Raw genomic sequence first — 20,229 nt, 5'->3', positions numbered from 1 at the left:
CTGCATGACTATTTTAGGAAGATATATTTTAGATCTTAAGACTGGGCTGTTTTAAGCACAAGAGTTCTTTGTGCATCAGTTTGTGGCCTCTAACCCAGCCCATTTAAACTTGCTCTGGCACGTGCCCTTCTCTGCAGTCCAGCTCTCCAACATGAAAACACAACCCTTCATTTTAATCAGTAGAGAGTGAATCCAGTGCTAATAGCACTTAATTGTTTCTCTAAAATGCTCTCGGTTGGTTTTGGCAGCCGGGATGAAAACAATTCCAAATCCCATCAAAGGAGCTGATCCACACCCAGCATGTCCAGGGTGAGGGGTTGAGAGACAGCGTGGGGTGGCAGCAGATTCTACACGAGGTTCTGTCATCCTGCCCTGCTCACTCCGTGATCTTGGAAGGTCCGAGGGGTAAAAGGAAAAGAGAAAAAAAGGAATAAAACAGACACGGAAAATCTTGGTCCATGCCCCTGAAAATAATGTGCTGACGGTCTCTTCAAGCACACCTCTATTAATCTTGACTTTTTTGAAGCCTACCCGCTAGTTTGAATTTGTATGCAACATCAAACATACCTTTTCACATATGTTCTTTCCAGATTTTTTTTAACAGTTACTTAGCAGTTTATAGAAGGAAGTGAATGATCTCATCAAGCTGCTTAGAAATTAAAAAAAAATCTGTGCTTATTAATTATGCAGGATTAGTCTAATTATAATTCAGCAAATTAATTAGCGACAGAAGGTGTTCTGAAACATTGGAGTACATTTGCATGTTAAATGGAGAGGCTAGTCTGTAATATATGTAAATTTATGCATGGTTTCATAGTTTAATTTAAAAATTTGCAGCTGCATATGGTATGGGAGCAGGTGAAAAGTCAGTTTTAGTTTAATGATGCTAACAAACATTGGATGCTGTCCTGTCTTAGGGAAGGAATGCGCTGAATGCACCCCTATCTGCCAATCCATAAATCTGTCATAGGAATATAATGTTACACCAATGTTCAGATTCAAGGTCATCTGTGCCTAGACCCAGAAGTACAATAGGTGCAAATCTACCCTCTGAATAGCCCTGGAGAAGGGAGGAGGCAGAATGTGCCTGGATCCTGAGCTGCTGGGATGTAAATCTGCCTCTTTAGCAAATGAATGCACGTTTATTCCACACAGACCCAGTTTGGGGACAGGTCCCTTTACAAATGAGTGAGAGCTCTGACCTGAGTGATAGCCACTCTGGCAGGTGTCAAATGGGATCCCAGCCTCGGTTCCATCCCTAATGTTCACATCAGTGCAGCTCTGTGATCTCCTGGAGTCGCTGGGAAGTTATTTCCAAGTTCTGCATTAACTGCAGGGTCGGGAGTTTTTGTGTGCCTGGCTCTGCCATCTGGCAGCAGCAGTAAAAACCAGCAGAGCCAGCAGAGAGAGGCCGCTGGTGTAATTGGTGCTCACTGTTCAGCCTAGCATGGCTCAGCAGACTGAGGTTTTGGAGGGAGATGGGCTGGGAGGATGGAAGAGTCACAAGAGAAAGGAATTGTAGGTTTCTCTTGGTATGGAAAAAAAAATGAGTGGGGATTGGGGTCTGTGCTCATTTAACAACTCTGTCAGCCTTTCTGGGATCTGCAGGGTTTGCAAAGTAGATCTGGAGATAAATTGCACCTGTGCAGAGCTCTGAGGATGAAGTGATACCAAAAATGACTGGATTTTAGCAGGACTGCAGTGTCCTTGGGCCTGTGTTTGGTGACACAGCCCAGCTCCAAATCTTGTGTGCTGCTGATGCTGTCAAAAGTTTAAAGAACAAGAATTTGGCCATGTTTTTCAAATCCTGCTGGGTGTTATGTGTGGAGGCAATGAGCTCTATGAAATTTGTGTCACTATTCAAAAGAACCAGTACAATCCCAAGCGTGGACTTGCAGGAATGGGATGTGGCTGTTGCCTGGGAAAGCTACTGGCTCTGTGCGATGGGGCAGACACTGAATTTCTCTGTGTCTTGATTTCCCCGTCCCTGAGATGCACAAAAGCGTTTCCTCCCTGCTGTCCTTTGTGCCTCCCCTCCCCAATAACAATTTCACATCGTGGCTGGGCCGTGCCCAGCACAGTTGGAGCCCACAGACACCATAATAAGCCAGGGAGTATTATCTGAAGGTCCCTTTCAACATCCCGTCAGCCCAATCCTCTCCTCTATTACCTCCCTGCCTATTGACTTTTGATTATGCTCTGGCATTTGGGCCTGTGCCAAATGGCATGAATAATATGGATCTTACAGGATAAATAAGCTTTTACCCATTGTCTTGGAAGTTACTGGAAAGTTTTGGTGTGGGAGGAAAGGGGAAAGCCCAAAGGATAAAGGGGAAACTGCTCAAATTGCAAAGAGTCCTCCAAAGACTTTTTGGAGAACAATTGCAATTACAAACACGCTGTTAGTGTTGTGTTTCATTTTCAATTCGAGCCCATAGAGTTCAATTATTATTTTCATTAATGGTGTGAGGTTTTCATCAGAGTGCACAAACAAGGAGGTTTTCCTTGGAGATTTTGGTTTTTTCCCCCTAGCAAATGTGGCCATGAGAAATAAGTACATTGAATACCGAGAAACAACTGCCTGGGTACCTGGCAGGGCACTCTGCCCCAGCCCTTGTTTCTTGAAAATGGGATCATTTTGCAACAGAGGAAGCATTTATTTACCCCAAAGAGTGTGAATTGCAGTTGTGGGGGTGTGTCCCTGCTCTAGACAAGGGGGACACGATCTGCTTCAAAGATGAAAATTGCAAAACTTATAGAAAATCCACAGGAAAAAAATATCAAGTTTTCTGACACGTTTGGAGGTAGGGTGACACATTGCAGGTTTACATTCAGTTATTATTGGTTTGAAACTAAGCTTTTTTTAAAAAAACCAAACCCATTAGATAAAGGGTGGAGAGAAGTATGTTGTTCCAGGCTGCAGAGAGAGGGGATATTTGAGGAGGAATTGTTCTCTGGCTGAGGGAAAGGACTGGAAGTTGGAGATGGATCCATTGCTGTGGACTTGTGTGCAATATTCCCTCTTGATCCATCTGAAATACAGGATATTTTCACCCCATGTCTTTAATCCATTGCAGAGAGTGTTACCTACCCAAATGTGAGCAGGACATCTTGGCATAGCAAAAAAAAAATGTAATTAGAGACAGTTTTAAGATGGGTTCTGCCGTGCTGTAGTTGTATGGTTGATTTTTAAGTTGGTCAGATCTCTTGGACTCCCTAACCCTGTTTTTGTTCCTTTTTCACACCTGTCTCCAACATCGGCTTTTTTGAGCTCAGGGCCACAGGAAATCAGACACTTCTGCCATTTCAGGGATTAGGCCTTAGATAATGTTCCCATATCAAAACTTAATCTTTAAACCTAAAGTCTAAATTGGAGTGAGTGACTGCAAGAAAAGTCACTTAGAAAAAAGTCTAACCAGACTGAAGAAATTACTTTGAATCAAGGCAAGACGATGGAGAAATGTTTCTCTTTTGCCCCATCAGGAAATGAGGTTTTTGTTGGGTGTAGGAATTACAGGCATAGTGTTAATCCAGTTTCTGGTTTGTTTGTTTGGGGTTTTTTTTGTATGTTTTGTTTGGGTTTTTTGTGTGTGTGTTTTTAGTTGTTTTTTTATAGTTGGGTTTTTTTGGTTGGTTGGTTGGTTGGTTGGTTGGTTGGTTTTCTGTGCAACTGGAATCTTTCTATTAAAAAAGCCCCAGGTGACAAATGAGCATCCAGCTCCTCCTGGCCTAGGCTTGGGATCTCATCATCTGACTCCTGCTCCCTTCTCTCCCAGCGAATCTCTGACAGACTCAGAAAAGTCTCCTGACCTACATATGTTGGTTTTCAAGTTTGTTAAACTGGGTTCACACTTTATGCACAGGAGTTTTGTGAAGATTAATTAGCTGCTGTTTGTGGAGTATCATATAAATACTCTGGCTCTCTGCAATAACCCCACTCGTTTCTCACACGGTGGAAGCTGTGCATTCATTTAAAGTGCCTTTGTGCACTGCCTGATCCCACACTGACTGTAACTCCTGCAAAAAAATGGGAAATTTTCTCATCTACTCCCTAATAATACACCCTGACATAATAGATCGAAATTACTCCAGAGATAAATATTCAGATTACAAAGAAGTCTTCCACTGTGATATTCATTAAAATCAGGATGGTGATATCAAATAAATGCGATTAATTGATTTGAAACACCGACCTGCAAATCTGGCCCTTTGAAAGAAAGGAATTTGAAGTTGTGTGGGGCACTGGGTAGGGTTACTTGTCACACTTATCTCAGAGGTTGCCATGCCAAGACACACACAGGTGAGCGGAGGGGAGGATCTGACCTGATCCAGAATTCCCCTGTTCTGATGGAGTTGGAGTCAGGTCCTCACTGCAATAATAACACTTTTGCAGTTCACAGTATATTTTAATTTAATATTGTTTAACTGATACTCATAATAACAGCTTCTGGTTTTTTTCTTTGTTTCCTTTGTGATGTTTTGGAAGCACTGAATTATTTAAGTGGAGTTGCACCGTATCTTTATATTTTCATTAGGTTTTGGGATTGCAGGATTTGCTGGTAAGCATAATCAGAATTATCCTAGATGGTAGGTGTGTTCTCATGACAAAAAATGACTGAGGCCACAATTCTAAAAATTCCACAGCAACCCCAAAAAGCCTGAATTATTTGCTTTACAAGGGAGAATTTTTTGTTGTATCCAAAATTTTAGGTTTATCCAGAAGCTGTTCCCAACATACAGCCAATGTTGGACCTCTTGATTCTGTACCTCTATTTTATAAAAGGTGGATGAGGGATAAAAATTATTAATTGATTGATTTATTTTTTTAAAATTGCACCTTCTGCTGCATGTGGGACTGAGCTTTAGGACTTCTGCCTAGTCTTGCCAAAGTCACCAGGAAGATTTTTCTGACTCCAGCAGGATTTGATTAAGGTCAATTTGATTATTTTCACTCATCTGAGGTGGATAGTCATCCTCACAGGTGTGGAACATAGGTTCCAGTCCTAGCCAGGTACAGAACATGATTATTTGGGCATAGATAGGCAAGATGGGAGTTTGGGTCAAAAACTGCTTTGGAAACAGTTTAACTGATGCAAGACCTGGCTTAATTTGCCCTCATCCTTTCTCCATGTCCATGCACCCCTCAGATGTGTTAGGAGTTCTCCTGGTGCTTCCCCACCAAGGATTGCTCAAGGTATTACTAAAATATAATTGAGATAACACAGCTGACTTTGCCCTGAAGTGGAAAAGGGGCACTTAAACCATTCGCCAGCTGAACTCCTGGGCTTGGTGGGAGCTCCCAGCAGGAGGAGCAGTAACTTTTAACATAGCTCTAAAAAGAGGGAGGCAGATTTAAGGTGGCATTTTGGAGACCTCTCAAGTGCTTCAATCTGTACCCAGTGAGGCCAATGATGACAGAGACAACAGGAACAGAAGTCTGTGCTTATATCTTAATTAATTTTATCTCTGTGCATTAAGTCAATCAGCTTTTCTGTAGCAATGCAGAGTTTTCAGGGGTAGTTATTGAAATATGTTTAGATTTTCCCCCACCACCCTGAAATTTTGAGAGGATGGGCCAAGGTCCCTTTGCTTGGCTGGAGCCAGAGTCAGCTGCTAAACTCCCACCTAATTCTGTCCTTAGCAAGGCTAAAGATTGGCCAGAAACATCAAAATCAGCTAATTTCTTATAATTCTGTTTTTAAAAAATTATTATTTTTCATGTATATATAGGTTAAGGCCAAAAACTGGCTAAAGTGTCTCATTTAAAGAAATTAATAAAATCTTTCTGCAATTCTCCTGTTACCCTAAATCAGCTTCATTTAGTGCTAAACCTTCCCTCCTCTTTGCTCCCCCCAAGTCATTTTTATTCTAATGCTGCAATAAATATTAATGCCTTTCCCAGATGCAACATCTTAAAAAAAAACCCCCACATTTATACACACACATATGCACATATATATGTGTATGGGTATATATATGTATATATGTATATACAACAACCTTCCAAATAGTTCATACAGATGCCCACTTGCAGCTCAAATTTGACTGGAGGAACTCTGAAAAAAAGAAAAAGAAAGGTGTGATTCAGCTGGGAAAACAAAAGGAAGAAAGATAAAAATCCTTGTGTGGACAGCTAAATGAAATTAAATCTAAATTTTGGGGTGATAGGAGGGAAATTGACATAGTGCAGCATATCCAGTGATCTCCAACAAACATCTTAGCAAAACAAATATAAATTCTGCCACGATGTTTAAGTACTAAAAGAAAACTGAGCTCTTTCTAAATTTTGTAATATCTTAAAGCAGCAAAAATTTCAGCATTTTGAGCTGTTCATCAATTCCAGAAAGTCAAGGCTCCTCTAAGACACCTCAGTGGGATCTCCAAATTGCCAGGGTTAAATATCCAGGCTGAGCCTCCCAGGCTCCATGGGTTTGGATGTGTTTGGTGCAGAGCAGTCGGGAGGATTGGGAACGTTCAGCGCTGCGGCAGCTCAGGGAGTGGGGAAGTTTTGTTTTCTGTGGTTTTTTTAATGGCCATTGCCCCCCTCGGCATGAATCAGCCTGGATTTAATTGGAATCCAGCTCCATTTTCAAGTGTGCCGTTGGTTTGTGTTTGCTGGGGGTCTGAACCCTGATTTTCTGTAGGCATTTAGCAGAAAAAGGGGATTTTCGTTCCTTGCCACGCCGTGTTGCAGAGTTTGCTCCTGGATGCCGTTAAATGTGCATTTGGAATTTTGGCCTCTCTGTATCTGCCTTTTAGGGGTTGTGTCACTCACAGTCCCCCAGGATCTGTCCACTTCCCAAAATCAGCCCAGCTGACACAGCAAGTTCTCTCCCAAACACTTTTCCCTGCTCATTTTCTTCATTCTTTGGTTCATGTTGATCATTTTTCTCATCTTAATCAAAAGGGATGCAAGCGTTCAAAAAATTAAAAAATAAGCCGGCCGTTTTCCTGCTTAATTTATTTTATATTTCCTTAGAAGTAACAACTTGTGGAGTTGTTTTTTTTTTTTTTTTCAGTTTTCCTGCAGAATCATCAGCCAGCAGTGCATTGATTTTCATATGAAAGTTCCTTGTCTTGGTTAATTTTATAGTTTGGTTTCATTCTGGAGTTTTCCTTTGCACAGGCATATCTCCTATAAGCTGTTTATATATCTGCAAATATTCTTTTTTTTTTATCTCTAAGAAGAGGGGAAGATAAAAAGGAGTGTTTGTGAGTAACATTTATGCCTCACATTATCCTGTGAGTCTCCGAGGGTGCCAGCGTGCAGGGGATTTTCCCTTCTGCAAACATTTTTATGGATAAAATTTCACCAAATCTTTCATATAAAAGAGGTCACAGGTTTTAGCAGGGACTCGACAGGACTTATTTAACAAAATATATTCAGTGCTTCTCCCAGGGCATGAAATTTGGTAGGATTTTTAGTTTGGAAGCCACGGAGGTGCCCAGAGCTCTGTTGGCAGAAGTTACCCTCTGAGAGCTGAGCACTGACACCCCTTTCCTGCTGAACCTCAACGTCCTGCTGAAGGGAGACCTGAAATGAGAAGGAAATATGGAGAAAATAACACTCTCACCTTGAGAAAATAAACATTTTTAAAATATCTAATATATTTGTGAGATATTTAAGGGAATAATAGTTAAAATTAGAACATTTTAATTGAAAAGGGTCCCTGGCTAGAGTGGATTTTGGGCAGTGGTTTTACATGGTAAAATCTGTGTCTTTTTTGTGGGTGAGGTCTTTGGAGGGCTTTGGTTTGTTCGAGCAACACCCAAATGGATCCAACCCGTGGCTTTTTCTTTGTATTTTGGGGCAGATGGAGGAGAAATCTTGTGGTGGGAGTAGTGCAGAGAAAGTGGCACTAACAAGGGAGAGCAGATTTCTGTGTTATTGTCTTGTGTTGGGGCTGGTTTGGAGGGTGTTGTTGGTAAACCCAGGAAATATCCATCTTTCTCCTTTAAAGTTCTAATTCAAGGCATGAATGTGTGAGTTCTGAAGGGACTTAGGGACTGCGGTAAAAAATCGTTGTCATAGTAACAGAAAGGGAAATAGGCCTGGCTCACCTGGGACTTTAACTTACTGCAAAAGCAGATTTTTTTTTTTTTTAAAGGAAAGCACTCGGCAAGAGAAATAAATAAATAACTTGTTCTTTGTATTCGAAATCAATTCTTCAACTATTTATTTCTTCTTGTATATGACTCTTTTTCCTTCTAAATCTATCTCAAAGTCTTTGATTTATTTTTTTAATTATAATTGTTGCAGTTAAACCCATCTTGTCTGACAAATAGAAACAGAAAGAATCACAGAGAATATTTTCATTTGCAATAGAGGATGCCAAAATATTTCTTGCTTATGCCTAAATTTTGAAGATTGTTTGTTTTGTTTTTAATCCAACAACTGTGGCTTTTCACACAATTTCTTTACCTCTGAAATGTCCAGATTCAATCAGAAAACAAAGGGGTGAATCCTTTCCTCTGTGGATGTGAGACAAAATTTGGTGGAATAGCTTAGAGAAAAATTCCTGCTTAATATTTCTAAATTCTAAGGTCTCCATGCAGTATTGGGTGAGTCACCAAACAGGCTGGAGATTCAACTTGGGTATATGACAAGCTAAACTCTACAGAATAATAAACTATATAAAGATGGGTGTATGTGACAGGGCAAAAATAATTGGCACGAGAACTTTGTGGGATATTAATGGGTTTATCTGCTCGGACAGCGTGAGCTGTCATGTTTCACTTGAGCTCGTGTTTTCCTTATCCTCCCTCAAAATCTAGGTAGGAACAATCTGGGCTTTTGGCAGTTCTGTTCCTCTGCTATTGTGACAGGAATCTTCATCAGAAAAAAACATCATCAGGATGAAACCTCATCAGAGTCTTCTCTGAGCTGTGTTTGCTCCTGGGTTTTTCATACATTCCAATTCATTCCGAGGCTTATCTGCCTTGGAGTTGCCCTGTTGGTTTTGTGGTTTCCACAATACCGTTGTCCTTCTATATTGTTTCATGGAAAGTCCCTCCAGACAGCCAAAGAAAGACTTTGCATGTGAGGGAGAGATAAGGAAGAGACTAAAATTGTGTGGTCAGACCTGAAGAGAGGGAGTGGGTGTAGATCAGAGGAATTACATTCACTTACACCACAGTGGATTTCAGTCCCACTGGTTATACTTTACCTGTCGTTTTTTGCAAATTCCATTTATTAGAGTTTGGTTTGTTTGTGTTTTGATAAATTCTTGTAGTCCTGTAAGATCCACTACCATGCAAACTACTTCATATACATCTTAAACCAGAATATAACAACACCTTTTGCTGTGGTTAATTGAAGTGATGTTGTTCTTTCTCTTTCCAGATTCTTCCTAAAATTTTTTCTCAAGTGCAATCAGAATTGCTTGAAAACAGCAGGGAACCCAAGAGATATGAGACGGTTCCAGGTAAGTCTTATAAGGCTCAGCATTAACCTGTCTGCCTCTGTTCTTCTTTTCCTTTCCTGTCTCCTCTCTCCTGCATTGTTCCCAACAAACATGATGACTAATCTATGAAAAGCCGTATTAGACACTGTTAAAGTATTTCTCCATTTGTTGTGTTTAAACCTTTTCTTTCACTTTTTCTTTTTTTTCTTCCCTCTTTTTCCACCCTAAATCCCCAGGGGGAAGTGCTGTACTGTACCAACCAGCAGTGGATATTTGATTTGACACCCTCGGGCAAAGCACTCGCACATACAGCTGCCCACAGCAGGGATCGTGCTTGTGATATTTAGATGCCTCAGAATTTTTCAAAGTAGCTCTGTACGTGCTACACAAGCAACCTCCTCATTTCCTACCTCTTTCCCTGTTATTTTTTGCTTTCTAACACTCTCACATCCTCCCTTCAGCTTCTTTAGCAACAAACCAAGAAGCCAAAATAGTGATGGTCACTTTAAGATCTCACAGCAAAAGGAACAAGCCCCGTGGGAATGTGACCCAGCTGCTTTGCAGTGAAATCTGCCCCTGCACTGGGAGCTCCAGCTCACAGAAACACGAGGAGAGGAGAGGAGAGGAGAGGAGAGGAGAGAGGAGAGGAGAGGAGAGGAGAGGAGAGGAGAGGAGAGGAGAGGAGAGGAGAGGAGAGGAGAGGAGAGGAGAGGAGAGGAGAGGAGAGGAGAGGAGAGGAGAGGAGAGGAGAGGAGAGGAGAGGAGAGGAGAGGAGAGGAGAGGAGAGGAGAGGAGAGGAGAGGAGAGGAGAGGAGAGGAGAGGAGAGGAGAGGAGAGGAGAGGAGAGGAGAGGAGAGGAGAGGAGAGGAGAGGAGAGGAGAGGAGAGGAGAGGAGAGGAGAGGAGAGGAGAGGAGAGGAGAGGAGAGGAGAGGAGAGGAGAGGAGAGGAGAGGAGAGGAGAGGAGAGGAGAGGAGAGGAGAGGAGAGGAGAGGAGAGGAGAGGAGAGGCTCTCATGCCCTCACCTTTTAGGCAGCACTGTTTAATAAATAAGTGTTTCACCTGTAGCTCAGCCCCTGTCAAAGTGGCAAGGGAATGGTCCAGCTTTGACCCCTGGGATGTGCTGTCAGGCCACCTGGGAAGGGTGAGGAGAGTGGGGCTGGAAGTGACTCTGGGGCAAGGCTGAGCCACAGCCATGAAATCAGGTGCTTGGGCTGTACCCCAGCTTTTCTGGGTGACCTTGGATGAGCCATTTTCCCTCTCTTTTAATCTCTGATTCCAAATGGGGTTGCTTACATCAGTTTCCTTATTTATAAATGGAGTTAAAACTCCACAGGAGTTTAGAGAGTTGCTTCAGATTTTCCATCAAATTGTGTTCTCATAGAAAAAGTGATTTTTATTTTTCTTCTGCTTCTCCTAGCAATGAAAATTTTAATAATTAAAAAAAAAAGTTTCATCTTTTACAAGAAATCCTGCAAAACAAAATCTTCTGAAAGCTCAGAAAAGATAAGGAAATGCAGGCAAAAAAAAAAAAAAAGTTTTATTAGCTTTTTGTTTGGAGCATGAAGAAATTTAAAGAAAAAATCCTGACCAACCTAATTTTTTTCACCAGTAGTTTAAAGAGACTGCAGTGACTTCTTCACTCTGTGTTTTTTAGAGATGATAAGACATGAGAAAAAAAGAGGTGCTCATTGTTAGGGAATTTATACTGAGGATTTTTTCAAGTGGCAATTTCCATAAAGAAAAGAACCGGCAATTTCCATAAAGAAAAAACCAGCAATTAGTTATCATCTGCCAAGAATGCTAAAAAATCTGTAAAGCAAAAAAAAACCTCTTTTACAGCATGTAAACACATCTTGTTAGCTTTTGGAGCCAGCAAGAAGAACTGATTGTGGAATGTCAAGAAACATAAATAGTCTCCTTTTTTTGGGAGCTTTGTTTTGAATTTGTAAAAGAACCGTGCCCAGGGCTCTCCTGATTAACACCTGGGGACCTGAGGCACTGCCATAGTACACAGAATATTGGTTGTAACTGCCAAGAGAGAAATTCTGGACCCAAACACATCAGAATATTGGAGAAATTCAGCTCTGGTTTCAAACCCATGCTGGCTACTCCCCAAAAAATCCTCAAATCCTTGATTTCCATCAGATGCTGAGCTGAAGGAGGAGTTTGGATCTAACTTTTCTGGGGGAGCAGAATTATTGACACCCTCTAGCATTACTGACATTATTGACACACCTAGCATTATTCTTGGCGTCACCTCACCTGAACGGGGATGTGACAGAGCCCAGCAGCCTCAAATGTCCAGGGAAACCTTAAACAGGTAAACTGAACCAAATCCTGCAGGGTCACGTGGATGAGGATGGAATTCCTTCATTCCTCAGCCCATCCACCTGGCAGCTCTCCTGTATGGGAGAGAGCCCGGCCTTGCTTTTGATCTCTGTACCAAAATCAGCACTTTATTGAGGAGAATGAGCTGGGATAGACTCCTCTGCCTCCAAACATGCCAAGCTGGGAAAACAAAGCCATGTGAAACTCCAGGGTTCTGTTTCTCCAGGATAACTTCAACTCCTCCTGCACGTTCAGTACATGGAAGTTCGTCCCCTTTGAGTCTCAGTGTGAGAGTTCAGTTCAGGCTCCCAGATTAATCAAGATCAGGCTTTAAAACCACTAAGTTCAGTTTACTTTTTATTAACCCCCTCCAAAAAATGTCAACCTTTTCTCAGAGTTACAGAATGAAAACCTTTGAGACAAATCACAGAATTCTTGAGGTTTTGAGTGAGAGCAGGATCTTCATTCAAAGCTGGACACATGGCTTGCTGAGCTTTGTTCTGGGCTGCAGAGGTCAGTGTGGATAAAAAAAGATACAAAAAGTGGCTCAAATTGCTAAAATTTGACACCATGGCAATAACAAAGCCCCGTGTTCCAAAGCAAATTAGCCATGATGAACAGTAAGGACAATAGGCAAAGACAGCTTGTTTTCTGTCTGCCTACTGGTTTCTAAGGATATCATCATTACTTCCCGGAACATAACCAAAGTTAGGAGTGTTCTTAAACACTCCAGTGGCTTCTGGACACTTCTTTTATTTTTGGTTGATTTTTTTTTTTTTTTGTGCTTGTTGAGTTTTCTGTTTTAAAATTTTAATAAATTCTTTTTGCCTGCTTCTTGTTGAACATGGTCTGTCAGCAACCCTGAAAGTCAAAAGTGGGGGGAAAAATTACTTTAAAATATTAGGGGTCTGTTTGCACACTTAGGACATGTTCATTTTAATTGTTAATATATTCACCAGGCAAAGTAATGAATGTGCAGAGTTGTCTATTAGGTTTGAAGGGATAGTTGTGCATCCTGTCAGTACACAAACCTGTGAGCAAAGTAAAAGCAGGGTCAAAAACCACAGTGCAGTAGAGTGGTTTATTCATTTTATTATTTAATTCATGATGTTTCAGTCTTGGGCCATATCTATCTCTGCTGGTTTTTCCCCAGTAAATTATTTGTACAGCTGTTGTTATTAAGTCCCTCCTTTTCCAGACACTTCCAAGCACTTCACTTTCCTTATGCAAACAGAATTCTGCAGCAATGCTTATTTAAGTGTGTTTTATTTCCTATCTATGTTCTTCTACAGAACTAAATATTTTCATTTTCAATGGAGAAGTGCTTGTCAAACCTTCAGGAGACATCAGGATACTCCTTTTCTTCTGTGGTTATTAAACAAAACAGCAGAGAAAATCCTTCTATCAAATTCTCATTTAAATCACTACTGAAACCTGGGCCTGAAAGGGTCTTGTCCAGCACCTTTTTTGCTCTTTAATGGAGCCTGAATGAAAGCCCAAATCTGAGGCTTTGTTGAGGAGACACAAATACAAATACGAGACGTGGAAATAGTGCCTTACAATGCATCCTACTGAGTTTTCCAGCACAGAGCCATGGTTACTCGTAACTGGAAAAGTGTCAAGCTAATGCTTCTGATTAAAGATGGGTGTGAAGCTGCACAGTTTGGGCTTGGTTTGGCTCATCCCCAAAGTTCCAAGGCACTGGGATCCAGTGTCCAAGCCTGGCCCCAGCCTCACTTCCAGAGCCATTACATGATTTAGATATTTCATGCTATACTGGTAATATTTTAAGATAAATTAAATGTTAGGTTTCACATGTATCATTAAAAAAAAGGGGGGGTGGGGAGAGAAAGGGGAAGAAAGGTTACATTAACATTGTGTTGTAAATTTAATGCAGCTCCAGATGCCTGAAGAGTTGTGGGGTTTTTTTACTATAATTCTTTCGTTTGGAGAGCAACACCAGCTGCTTTGTGATCCTCTTGCCTTCCTTTTTTAACCAAATGCAATGATTTTGTGCTGTTGAAAACTATGTTTTACATCAGAAGTTAAGGAATGTGTGATCATTATTTTAGTGAGGTTTTTTTTTTTCCCTGTAGTAACATGATTTTATTGTGAATCACTACTTCAATGCCTGTCAGTGGCTAAAGCAGGGAGACTCTTTCTAGAACTAAATGAAAGAGAATATTTCTAGAACTAAGGGATATTTTCATAGTTACTTGGTGGCTCCCAAAACCCACAGAGATCGAGCAATATGTCCTTGTGTGTCAGCTCTGATTTCAAACCCATGTTGGCTACTCCCAAAAAGATCCTCAAATCCTTGATTTCCATCAGATGCTGAGCTGAAGGAGGAGTTTGGATCTAACTTTTCTGAGGGGGGGGGGCAGAAATCTCTCTGTGGTCTTAGTGTTATTGAAACAATAGCATTAACTGAAACAATATTGGTTATTTATCAATTATAATATTTCCAAATAAAGCTGGTGGGTGGAAAACTGAGGCAAAAATCATCCTAAAATTACTTATTCAAACACAGGGTTTGAGTTCAGCTCCTCTGCAAATTGAATTTATATAGGTATTGTTAGTGAGGGCTGTGTTCTCAGTGAGGGATTCTCCCAGGAATGGAACTTAAAATAAAAATAAAAGCCCCAAAAACTATGCCCTCCATTTAATGAGGAATTCTCCTGCAGAACTTGATTGAAGCCTGATGATACTTTAATGGTAACGACCGGTGTGTAAAGGGGGACAATAATTCTGTAGAATTAAGATGAGGCTCTTCAGCTGAAATGCTTCAGCTGAGACCTGGTGCTCACACATTAGGCTCCTGTTGATTGGGAATTCTGTTTCCTCCAGGAGCACAGTGATTAAACAGGTCCTGCAGTGCCAGGGAGGGGTACGAGGCAGCAGACATTGGTTCTAACAGTGGTCAGCTTTAAACCAATGTCCTTTTTTAGGAGCAAAAAGAGAAAGGTCAGCAATTGCCCTCTGTTTTCAGCAGAAAACATGACATGGAATGTTTCCTGGCAGGTACCCCCCCCTCCTCTAGATGCTCTAGGGAGGAAGAGAAAGGAAAAATAACAAGGTGCACCCCTGGGGAGGTTTCCTTCCTGACCTCAGAGTGGTTGGATCAGTTCATCATCAGGCACGTGAGCAAAGCTGGCTGGGGCTGGGATTTCACCCAGCTCGCTCTAATCCAGAGCTCTGAGGGGTCTGTGTCACTCAGGGAAATGGAAAATGATTAAGAGGGGTGGGATGATATTGGGAGTTAGGAATGTAGGCTGTAGGAAGCAAAAAGGATGGCAAGGATAAAACATAACTGCTCTAAATTGGAATCCTGCTCAGGCTGATGGGGAAGAAATGTGCCAGAGACCCCATGGTCAGGCTGGGATATGGATAGGGATCACTGAACTGCTGGTGGAGGTGAATACTACATGGAATAATCATGATGGGGGACGAATTTCCCAGGTAGAGATTTCAAAACAAATACAGCTGGTGTCAGCAGAGCCTGGGCCTGTTACTGGCGGGGACAAATTTCTTCATCAGGTACCGACTGACCCAACAAAAGGTGATGTTATATAAGATTCTGTGTGAGTAAGGGAAGGACTGACTCAACTGCAAGAAAAAAAGTACTCAAGGAGCTTAATGTGCTCAGATGTGAAGGCCAAATATCCATGGGGAAAGAGTGATGTCTCATCCTTTAAAAACAAACCACAGATGAGATCCACTCAGTCTCAGACTGCCAGCAGAAAGGAGGGGGATTTGTTGCATTGGGCCCCTCTGATTTCTTGTTTGGGTACAATACACTGGATTAACTACAGTCAAAGGAGAGCAAAATGACATTGGAACAGGTGCAGGAATTGATCATTAAGGGGACAGGGCCTGGACAAGAGCTTGGCTCAAATACTTGCACTAAGGAGGGGTGGAACTGTTCTCTGAAATTACCCTCAGGAAGGTCAAGAAGGGAAATAATAATTTTAAAGCTAATGTTAAGTATAAACTGACTAGGAATAAATTTAGGCTGTAAGTCATAAATTCCCTCATCACCAGGCTTTAAAACAAGACAAGTGTCAAAAGCAGAAGGTGGAAATGGTTGCAAATGATTTTATGGAAGCATCTCCATTGTTTGTCTGTGGATAATAGCAGAAGACAAGGTGTCAGTGACCAAGGAGTGGTGTCCAACCCCTGTGTCCCAAAAAGCTTCAGATTCCCTGGGGTGAAGACCGAGTGCCCAGTTTGCTGTCAGCTCCCAGTCTGCAGGCTCAGGGTCCTGGAGAGGATTTCCCAAAGAATTCCATGGAAGTTTTGAGCAGAGTGAGGCTGCTGGCATTTTTCACATTGTTTATCTTATGCCTAATCCATCTCTGAGGCAAACCCATCATATCTGGAGGAGCCTCTCCTCCTGTTACTGCATCAACTAAAATTCCTGTTGACATCAATGTGAGCCCTGTCCAAGTCCAGGCAGCAGGATGAGGCCTGACATCTTTCGTTCCAATCAGCTGGAAAATAACAACAACAACAACAACAACAATAATATTATTAATAATAATTTAAAATCCTCATAGCAGGTTTGTTTTTTTTTTTGGAAAGTTAAAATAACATGGTGCTGTGACTAGAGAGTTACAAGGGAAAGTGCATCAGGAATGCAATATTGTTTCCAGATGTACAATGTCATAAAGAATTTTTTCCACACTTGGAATGGTAACAGGAATTTTTTGAGAGAGATCATTTACACAGTGATGAGATACGTTACATGTAAGTAAATGCCTGTATGCCTGGAATGTTTGTACCATATGTCTAAATAGGTGTCTGTGACTGATACAGATTTTATATCTGGGGATGTGAATGGATTTGCATATCTGTGATTTGAAGAGCAGCACACTTTAGAATATAAAAATACTGATATAACATAGTTGGGGGAGGGAAATTTGTAATACCCAGGCGAAGGTTTGTAAAGAAACACAACCCCCTGAGCTGTGCAGGGAGGTGAAGGAGGGGCAGTATAGCTCAGAGAAGCTGAGTTTAAAGTGCTAAAGACACTTTGGCTGGATGTCACGGGAGGTGAACCCTCCCTGTGGGTTCTGAGCAAGGATTGCATTACAGAAATCCACCTGGGAAACAAAAATAATGTGGAGATACAGCTCCAACATTTCTCCAGGACTGCAGGGGAATCACTGGTTAATGGCTATGGCCTCTCAGTTGATAAGAAGACCTTTGCAGATTGACAGGGAGAACCTCAAGGAGTGTGAAAACAGCTTAGAATCCTGTAATTCTCCCAGTGTTCTGAGGGAGATGGGATCTGTGTTTGGAAGGATGAAGGAATAAAACATTGCCCTCTCTATTTCTTTCTTTCTTGCTGTGCTCTGAAACCTCAGCAGAGGTGTCAGTTTGGTCCAGCTTTTGGGTGGCACAAAATCTTAAGTTTTTATGCTGTCTGTGCCTAAAATTTGGCCCTTAGCCTCAATTACCAGAATCCATGGCCTACCTGACCTATTTTATTGTTCTCTGATCATTCCCGTTAGATTAAATTTTGCATTAACAAATGGTGTTAGGTAAAAGATCGTCCACTGAGAATAGGCAAAGAAGCCAAATTGTCATACACAAGGAGTGGTGCCATCAGGGCAGGAAAAGAAAAACTCACCAGAACCATTTGCCAGCACTGTGGGCAAAAGTCAGAATTTAAATCTCCAGGGAAGTTTTTACATCACCTTTCATCAGCACTAAATACAGGGTTTTTTCAAAAGGGCTTGGAATATTTTACGATGTTGGGAGAACAAGTGTTGTTGATAAATACGTGTTCAGGAGGGTTTTGGCAAAAGTGCATAGAAATGGTTAACAAGGTAATGGTAAGAAATGTTGACCTTGATTTGTTTAGCTAAGATGTAAAGATTTTTGAAGGTCAAAGGTGTTCTTGTGTAGTGTTTTGGAGTCTAACTGTGTCTGACCCTCTAACATTAAGCTGCTGTGGCCTGCAGTTTTGAAGAGTGAAGCAAACCAGGGGGAAAGAGGGAAGGGGGAGAGAACAGGAAATGGAGTGAGGTGTTTCAGGAAGTTGTCAGGAGTTGACTGATTGATTCCAGATGGAAAGGGTCACCCTTCATGACCCAGGAAATACTCACTGGGGGAAAGCAGTTGGCTTGTGAAAGGGAAGGGCCTGGGAGTTAGAGACCATGGTGGAATGCACATTCCTCCTTCTTTTATCCATAAAACATTGGTTTTTAATCTCCAGAATAAAACAATTGTATTGTGATCTTCATCAGGCAAGAGGGAACAGCTGGGGCAAAGTGAAGAAATTCAGTCATTTTGATGTCCACAATCTCACGTGTCCTTTCTCCACACCATGGATGAAGAGTTGAGTGGTGGTGGTGTAGCAATGACAAAGGTCTCTGCCAAAATTCAGGTTACAGCAAAAAAGGTCCCAAACTTTGAGAAGGTTCTGCTCCAGATGTGAACTTTGCATCTCGTCCTGTCCACGAGAATGCTGTGTTTATTTACCCTGGGTCCCAGCCTGTGACAGGCCAAGTGGCTCTGGCCCTCCTGTCATGGATGGGAGAGGTGGATAAAAATGGAACTGCACATGGAGAGAGGTCTAGAAGTGCATCTTTCATTCCTGCTGGCTAAGGGAGCAGAGGATGCTCAGCACTTGTCTTCTGGGCTGGTTCTTGCCATTACTCTGACATTGCTGTGAGGATCTCTACATCTCCTAGCAAAATGTGGTTCTTGTGTTGTGCACAATCCAAAAGGTGATTCCAACACTGACCTCTGCTCTGGGACAGTGACAGGACCCAGGGAACAGCTGGAGCTGTGCCAGGGAGGGTCAGGCTGGAGATCAGGGAAAGGCTGGATTTTGGGAAAGGCTCTTCCCCAGAGGGTGCTGGCACTGCCCAGGCTCCCCAGGGAATGGGCACGACCCTGAGGCTGCCAGAGCTCCAGGAGTGTTTGAACAGTGCTGCCAGGGATGCACAGGGTGGGATTTTAGGGCTTCTGTGCAGGGCCAGGAGCTGGACTGGATGATCCCAGTGGGTCCCTTTTCCACTCAGCACATTCCATGATTCCATTCTATGTGTGAACACTTGAAGCCTGCCTCTGTTCTCTCTTCCTGTGAGCAGGTGGGTGTGTATTTATCCCACTCTTGTAAGTGAGCTCAGAGATGTCTCTATTCCATAGTGTAACTGTATATACAAGACACACTTTTTATTTACATTTGGTTGCAATTTAAACACTTGTCGTAAATATTTCAGACACTGGAATAATTCAGGCCTATTCCCCTTTTCGACAGTGTGTTCTGGGCTGGCCAGTGAGAGACTTAAATTTATTTCCATTGTTTAAGGGAAAATAATGAAGTGCATCTGAGTGGGCTCAGCTATGTCATGAGGGAAACGTTCCCTTTGGATGGAGTCACACCCCACCCTAATGGGAATGAGGAAATCAGTTGGCACACAAAAACAACACATTCTGTGACAAGAATGCTTGAGAAATATAAGAGTACAGGATGACAAGAGCCTTTTGGAATGAATTAGAGTTGTCTCGAGAAAGAAAGTATTCTTTAAGCTCGCCTAAGCCTGGGGAGGGCAAGGTCTCTCCTGCTCTGTGCTGGATAGAGTTTTATCAACAATTAGAGCTTGACATTTTCTTACCTTGGCTGTGACATCTGAGGCTGTGAAAATCCATGAACACATCCAGGGCTTGACTCTCCATGCCTGTGCATTACTGTAGGTGTGGCAGTGGGATGGAATTAAACTCATTTACACAAACTAATGGTCCAACCACTCTGTCAGAGGGCATCTTCTTTCTGGAGTTAAAACAGTGTTCGTTTTTCCCAAAAGTTTGTGGTTTGAAGTCACGCATCTTTCTGCATTGATGGGATTTAAAGCTTTGGATACTGAAAAAACTAAAGTGGGATTAATTAATATATACAGTTATTTCCTCTAAGAATTCAGGTTGGAGCCCAGTCATGGAGGTTGAGGTTTAAAACCTGCTGCTTGGTTTGGAGTGCTCAGGCTCAGTTGATTTTTCATCTGATTTTTCATCATTTTTCAGGAGGCACCATCCACTCACATGTCAAAACCAGGCATGATATTAGGTCCTGTTTTCAAGGAGTTTTCATCCTGCAGGAGCTGGGTCAGTGAGGCTTCTATACAGCCCATAGGATGCTGTGTTAAATGCAATTAATGCACTTAATGAAGGCTGAAAATATTTTCACCCCTTCTTAAACCCCTGCAAGGCGTGCTGCCATTTTACGAAACAACGGTTTAGCTGAACTGAATAATTAATCCTTAACAAGTTGAATTTCAAATAAATTGTTTACCTGGCTGTTTTTTTCCTTCTCTTTCTAAATATCCAGGTGGTGCTATCAACAACAGTGAACGTGGATGGGCATGTGCTGGCAGTGTCTGACAACATGTTTGTGCACAACAACTCCAAGCACGGGCGGAGAGCAAGAAGACTCGACCCCTCGGAAGGTGGGAGTTTTGTCTGGAGAGCAGAGCAGAAATTACCCGTTCT

General features: G+C 42.0%; 1 protein-coding gene across 9 annotated transcripts in view; it reads left to right on the top strand.

Annotated features, from left to right (window-relative positions):
* EBF2 (EBF transcription factor 2) overlaps positions 1 to 20,229 on the top strand; it is a 119,537-nt gene that overhangs the window by 80,210 nt on the left and 19,098 nt on the right. For 6 of the 9 annotated variants that reach the window (XM_053966517.1, XM_053966520.1, XM_053966513.1 and 3 more), the window contains 2 exons: positions 9,344 to 9,425; positions 20,069 to 20,186. In XM_053966517.1, coding sequence (XP_053822492.1) covers positions 9,344 to 9,425; positions 20,069 to 20,186 — 200 coding nt within the window. Of the gene's footprint in view, positions 1 to 9,343; positions 9,426 to 20,068; positions 20,193 to 20,229 lie in introns of all 9 variants that reach the window. The other 3 variants (XM_053966519.1, XM_053966511.1, XM_053966514.1) reach the window with 1 other exon arrangement.

Source organism: Vidua chalybeata, chromosome 28 (genome assembly GCF_026979565.1).
Source record: "Vidua chalybeata isolate OUT-0048 chromosome 28, bVidCha1 merged haplotype, whole genome shotgun sequence".
NCBI lineage: Eukaryota > Metazoa > Chordata > Aves > Passeriformes > Viduidae > Vidua > Vidua chalybeata.
The sequence above is the reverse complement of the archived record's forward strand: the minus strand, read 5'-3'. Positions and strand labels throughout refer to the sequence as shown.